General features: G+C 42.5%; 1 protein-coding gene across 1 annotated transcript in view; it reads left to right on the top strand.

The window, feature by feature from the left end:
* The window catches only part of CFAP299 (cilia and flagella associated protein 299), a 392772-nt gene extending 388680 nt beyond the window's left edge, over positions 1-4092 (top strand). Inside the window, exon 6 of the mRNA XM_026653347.1 lies at positions 3981-4092. Within this exon, the coding sequence (XP_026509132.1) occupies positions 3981-4076 (96 nt within the window). The 3' untranslated portion in view covers positions 4077-4092. The remainder of the gene's footprint in view (positions 1-3980) is intronic.
* Positions 4093-6922: the final 2830 nt, after the last annotated feature.

Genomic DNA, 6922 nt, shown 5'->3' with positions numbered 1-6922 from the left:
CTGCTTCCAAGTAAGGAAGCCAGAGGAGCCTGAGTGAAGTGCTGAGGAAGGTGAATCATAGTGAATTGAGAGGTGCTGGTGCAGAAGGTGGGAGGGATTGGAAGGACTGATGTATTTGGCTCTGGGAAGAATACAGGATTGGGGAAGGGACAGGTGGATTTTAGTGGGGGGAGGGAATGGGGTATTTTATCCAGAGACTGTTACATGCATCTCCAGAAGAGGTGGAAAATTGTTGAGGGGAGGCACTTGTTAAAATGTTGGCAGCATATCACTTGGCTGACAGGCCCAAATTTGACCCTACTTAAAAGTTATATTTTCCTTTATGAAATGTGCCGACTAGTGGATAAAAAAATGTGAAGTTCCTTCAGAACAAGGGTGGAGACATAGGACAGTTATAAAATCCGAGCTCCTGACTGGGCAATCCACCACCACCAAATCCAGAGTGAACGGTCAGTTGGAATCACAGACTAATGCCTCGCCAGCAGTTTTTCTGCAATGAACTGAAACAAAATGGATTCCTTTTCAGAAGCACTCAGAGAGCAGGGCTAGTGTGGGTCACAACCCCACACCTTTTTAAAAAAATCAAAAGCTGAAAGACTGTCCAGGCACCTCTGAAAATCAGGCCACTCATTTCAATAGCTTTGCAGAGATTTTTGCTGCCTGACTTCAGGTACCCAAGTTGAAAAAATTTGGCCCAGTGGACCTGTGTGAAATCTAAAAGCCAAATGCTTTCAGATTTGTCCTCATTTTACAGATTAATACAAAAGGCAGCTCATGTCAACTGTCAGAGCATTGTGTGCAGCATAGAAATAAAGACAAAATCAGAAATGTATACTTGTCTGTTTTGCTATTCAATGGAATCAGAGTGTGTGACTCTGTGCTTAAAGAATTAGGACTTTTTTTATATCCTTTGGCTGGATGTTTTGTTCATGTCACCAGAGAGGCAAAAGACAGTAAAAGATTCTGATCATCCTGGAAAATATAAAACACAGTATGTGGCCGGCCGAGTGTATAGTGTAAAGCGGGAGTTATCAGGGTTGAAAATTCCTATGGGAAGAAACTCCCATAAAATACACTGGCCTTGAAGAAGGTTGAGGTTATTATGGCAGTGTAAGGGTTAAACACCAGTTTAAATATATCTAATACTCTGTCCCACACACGCAAGAAATTTGTCAGTATGTGCTCCCTCTGGTGGATATAAGTTAGTCTCATGCACATAGCAAAATGCCTTTGTCCTGGCGCAGAAGTGTTTATAACTGAAGCAAACACAGGAAAATACTGATGTTTGCATAAGGGTATGTACCAGGGAAATCGAGAGGTGAATTTATTGTAATGAGTGAAGAGAATTTTATCCACAATGTTATAGACTCTGTGTCATAAAATAAATACGGCATAAACACATGTTAGAGACTGCTTTTTTGTTAATAATGGGTCTGATCCTACTCCCATTGAAGTCAATAGGAGCTGTGGCATTGACTTCAGTGGAAGCAGAATTGGTTTCCTTATTCTATAAAACTTATTTGTTACTTAAAAATAATTATGCCAAACAATTGTTGAAAACATAAAACAAAGGGGGGGGGGGAATCACTCACGTGCCATTATTGGATTTAGTATACATTAAAATGCCCCAAATCCTATGTTAATGTGATGTCAATGTTAGAATGCTAGAACATTCAAAAACCTAAGGGTTGGGATTTTCAAAGGGGCCTACGGGTGTTAGGCATTGAATGTCAAAGGGAGATGGGCACTTCACACCCTTAGGCCCAAAACTACCAAATCAGAACAGTCGTGTTTTACACTGACTTGGCCCTGGTGGAATTGGCTAGGTACAAAGAGCAGGCCCAGGGCCGGCTCCAGGCACCAGGCAACCAAGCACATGCTTGGGGCGGCACCTGGTAAGGGGCGGCCAATCTTGGGGTGGCGGGGGGCAGCGCGGCGCGGCATTCCGCAGGGGAGGGGGGCGCTCCGGCGGCGCGGCATTCGGGGGGGGGGGGGGGGCTCGGGGGGCGGCGCTTTTTTTTGCTGCTTGGGGCAGCAAAAAAGTTAGAGCCGGCCCTGAGCAGGGCAATGGAAAATCTGATCCACTGAACCTGGACCAGTGAGAAGAGGAAACAAACTTGCTTTCAAAATTTAATATAGTGTTCCTAGGGATATTGGGTTATACAATCACTGAGGTAAGTCAGGAGGAGGAGCAAACGACCAGCAGAGGTTTTGAATTTTATCCAGTTACATTGAACTTGGCAGAATTGATTGAACAAATGTAAGTTCCTACTTCTGTTCTCAAAGATGCAGCATGTACTGTCCATGAACAGCCGGCTGAGCTTTTCATATGTACAATGGAGCATGACTTCACAAACCCCCACCTCATACAGTTCTGCTGGATGCCCATTCTTTGCAGCATCCAAATTACCCTCTTTGTTTTAAAATTTGTCCTTTGACTTGTTCCGATCTACCTCCTAGACTTAAGTCTATCCCTTCTTTTCCTGCATTTCTTCTTCTAGAGTAGCATTGGCTTCCTCTCTATCATTCCATGTCTGGAGCCAACTTTTGCCCTCAGTTACACCTAGGCAACCCTATGTGTTTCACTGGGCTTGCACGAATATAAATGGGGGTAGAATTTGGCCCAGTGTCACCAATGCTGATGCAAAAGCCCACTTCTCTGCAGCTCCTCCCATCTGGAACATCCATCTTTCCTGTAACATCTCCTGAGGCTGAGAAATTACCTCTCCATCTCATTTCAAATCTCAGCTGAAAACATATTTTCTCCTTTGTCCGCACCCTTTTCTATCTGACTTTGTCTGCTATTATTTATCTAGTTCTGTGATGGTTACATAACTTTGTAAAGTGTTTTGAAATCTGTACAAAACAAACAAACATACTATATACAATAAAGTTACACAGGAGTTCCCCATTTTGAGCCATAGTTGAAGGCTATTTAAATTGCTGCGTGTATTATTTTCTTTCATGTTGGAAGAGGAATGGGTTATAACCCTATAAACAATGTTCTTCTGAAATGAATTGACAATATTCTTCTGATCTTGATTGCCCTTTTTTAAACTTTACATCTGAGCCCTTGGACTGTAGATTGAATGTGACAAACACACCCATGCTTTGGTTCCTCTCAAAACCAACGTGAAGTAAGCTGGGCAATAATTTGTTTGGGTTTGTACAGAACAGATCTAGGATGATGGTTTCTTTGAAGTGCTTCCCATGAAAGATGGTTGCAGATGAATAGCAACTGTACAAAATATCAAATTATACACATTTTAAAATGAGTGCATTGGTTTGTTAGACAGTCAAAAATGCATACCTAAAAAATGTGTTTGGTTGCATTGAAAGTGGGCCATTGATCTAATGTCCTGCAGCTGGAGAACATCTGTAACAAATAACCAGATATTTTATTTCTACGTGAAAGATACTTGCACTCAGAGTGCTACACCAAGTAACATTTTTTGTTCATTTCTAATTTTAAAAAATGTAAACACTGCAGAAATATGTACTGTGTATTTGTGTGTTGCGGGATGTAGTGTACGTGCATCCCCAGCAACTATCTGTCTGTCCATCTGTCTTGGGTTTTTCTGTAACACTAACCAAGTAGAGAGAGATTTTTCAAAAGCACTTAACATTGGCCTAAATCTACTGCCACTGAAATCAAAAGGAGTTTTGCCATTGGTTTCAATCTGAACAAAGTTAAGCCAATGCCAGGTGCTTTCTACAACTGGGCTCTGTTTGATCAGTTGATTGCACAAGTGTGCCCTTTCTTTTACCTAAAGTCAACCTATATGAAATGATGGTAAGTTGGTGGTATTTATTCACTAGCTCTTGAACTTTAATCTGCATTCAAGAAACCACATACCTAACCTGGGCAGAGTTGGTAGGTTCCATATTTCAGGGAAGCAAGGAGGAAATACATGTAACTCTCATGGTTTATTTTTTGTCTGTCCTGACAGTTGGGTTAACTATAATACTCTGTGTCTCAGGCTTACCCAGGAGACAGCACAACTCGGACACCTATTGAGACAGATCTCTACCTCCAAGTAGTCATCTATGACCATATCCTCAGAAGAAAGACCTAAACACCAGCTCATTGGCTCTTCCTTCAAGTATCTGTTTACCAACTTTTATTTTAACTGTAAGAGAAATAAATCAGTTTGAAGAGATCTCTACCATGTGTGAAACTGGTCTTCCAGTGGAATGGGATGGTGACGTTTGGTCTGGGTTAGGGTCAGTTTGTGGCAGGCTGTTTCAGGATACCCTGCCCCACCATGCCCCTGGGCAGTAGTGGGGTTCCATGCACTCCCCAGATCATAAGTACTGCCCTATCCTAGTGCCCTTGGGGCACATGACACTGCAAAGGCAGTTGGAGTGAAGAGGTGAGGTCATGGCCCCAACTTCTTCCCATTTCACAGAAGCCAGCAGACCCGGCTGACTACATGGGGGAGCATGCTGCCCCCCTTAAGCAGTATAGTAGCAAGAATATTATCATGTGTAGTAGGAGGTTCAGATTCCTGCCTGCAGTTCCCCCTTGGGCAGTGTGACTCCCCTACACAGAGCTGTGCCCCTGTGGCACAATTGATCCCCGAGTGACCACTTCTGAGGGCCACCCCCAGGAAGATCACACTACAGGAAGATCATCCAGGAAGATCACACTACAGAAGATAACAATGGGTGTGAAGAAATTTGCACTGCTCCTGTAGCCTAGAGCACCACTTTCCTTCCTGCTCTCGCAGTGGCTCCAGTACAGCTGGCCACATCAGCAACTCTCTGGTATGAGGCTGTAAGTTCGGGCAGCAGCCCAATGCCCCAAGCTATTCTCCTTTGTTCCTGTGGCACTCAGATAAGCTGCCAGTGCACATATGATCCAGACTTTGGAGCTATCGATGGATACCTCCATCCCAAGCACTTCGTAGCCATCTGCTGAGTGGACAACAGGGAGGGGAAGCACCAAACTATACAGCAAAAAGAGCAAGTAGAAAGCAAAGAAAAAGAATAGTTATAGAGAAAGAAAAACAGATGAGGGGCAAGCAGAAGAAACAGAAGCAGAAAAAGCCTACGGCCTGTATTATGCAAGAGGTCAGACTGGATTATCAAAATGGGGTTTTCTGGCCTTAAAATCTATGGATCTATTAAAAGGACAGGTAAGGGAAAATAGACAAGAACAAATATTATTTCAGCTGTGCTGGGGCTTACCATGAGGTGGGGACTTATTCGTCAGTCCATCACAAACATGATGCCTTTGGACAAGGCTGAGAACCTCTCCCTTAGCAGTTTGTATTCGAAAAGGCCCTTTACTGAGTGGAAGAGGCAGCGTTCCAGCAATTACAAAGTGGAAGTTCATTCGTTCCTCAAAGCTGCAATAATTTGAAAGATTTACAAGACAGTTTTCTTTCCAATAAAATTGTCAATGTTATGAAGTTCTGCCATTTCCAGATATAATAAAATGTTTTATTGTAACAGCTTGCTTTTATATAGAGGGCTTCATCCCAAAGCACTATACAAACTTCACAAACAGATATACAAACTGTATGCTGGGATCACTTCATTGAGCACTGAAATGCAGCCAGTCTTGGGTGAAACCTATCTGTGCATAGCAACTTCACACAATCTCTTAGACCTATACTGCCGCAGTATATTTCAGATAAACAACATACATAAAAATCTTAAGGCCTTGTGGAATATTGTTAGTATCGTATTTAAGGTTTTATCCCCAAGTTGCTGGGGTTTTTTTTTCAATATTTATCACAAGTGAAGTAGATGTTTTTATGCTGTGTATCTTAATTATCCAAATATAAAATCTTTTGATGAATTTTAGCTGGTATGAAAGTTTTGCAAAATGATATTACTGGGCTATTGCTAATTTTACAATAAAAATCTGTGGTCTATGTGACAGATGTTGCAACTCCATGCGAGACCATATTATATTAAATTTATGTATCACTATGGACCAGGGGTTGTATGCAGCTCCAGGGGGAGGGTTACCACAATTCTTCCATGAACCAAAAATGGTGGGAGGTGATTTAGGTGAATCTTCTAGGTGATAAACACCTCCAGAGAGGTGTGGGAGGTTTATATATACTGGTTCACATTGGATTTTTCACTGCCCAACAGATAAAGAAAGGGTTTTTGATATAAAAATGCTGCATCAGGGACTTCTTTCTGATCCAGCAAATGGACGGGACCTCCTGTCCAATGGGGCCCCCAACCCTTGCAGAAGGTTTGAACGATATTGGCCCACAAAGACTCCACAAGACTGAGGAGTGACTCCTGGTATCTTGAACAGATTTAAACATGTATTGATTGTTTTTATTAGGTTTTCTCTATAATGCTTTTACCTTAAGCATAAAGGTGCTTGCTTAGAAAGAGCTGTGTGGACACCGTCAATACACTGTTCATAGCCCTTGTAGAGAGAGAGCAAAGCATGGGTGCTGGCCATTAGGCAGACTGGCTTGCTGGGGAAATCACAGTGTAAGGCATGGGCTGTGCAGCCTTTAAACCTCTGATCAAAAGGAAGTGGGACAAGGATCCCTGCCCAGAGACAGGTGATGGTTGGAGACCTGAGACCTGACTGGGCATGCCTGGAGTGGACCCCAGAGGGGAGAATACAGATGCAGTTCTCCTGAAACTGTTACAGCCTGATTCTTCACTCACTCATACTGGTATAAAGTAAGGGTATCCCATTGAAGTCAATGGAGTTACACTAATGTAAGATGCTGATACTGTCTCCATTGAAAGCCGGAGAAGAGGAAACCCCAACTCTAAAGGCTGGTGGATAGGACATTTCTGAGAAAGAAAATGAACAAGTGTGATTGAATTTTTCATACTTCTGAAGCTATGAATTTTAATTATTCTTTCTTGGTCTAATCAGAGCTTAAAGTTATAAAAATCTAAGGTGGGAAACAGCCCCTGGAACATGGAGGAAATT

This window comes from Terrapene carolina, unplaced genomic scaffold, assembly GCF_002925995.2.
Source record: "Terrapene carolina triunguis isolate 2854851 unplaced genomic scaffold, T_m_triunguis-2.0 Scaffold136, whole genome shotgun sequence".
NCBI classification, from domain to species: domain Eukaryota; kingdom Metazoa; phylum Chordata; order Testudines; family Emydidae; genus Terrapene; species Terrapene triunguis.
This window is presented reverse-complemented; position numbering and strand designations above follow the sequence as displayed.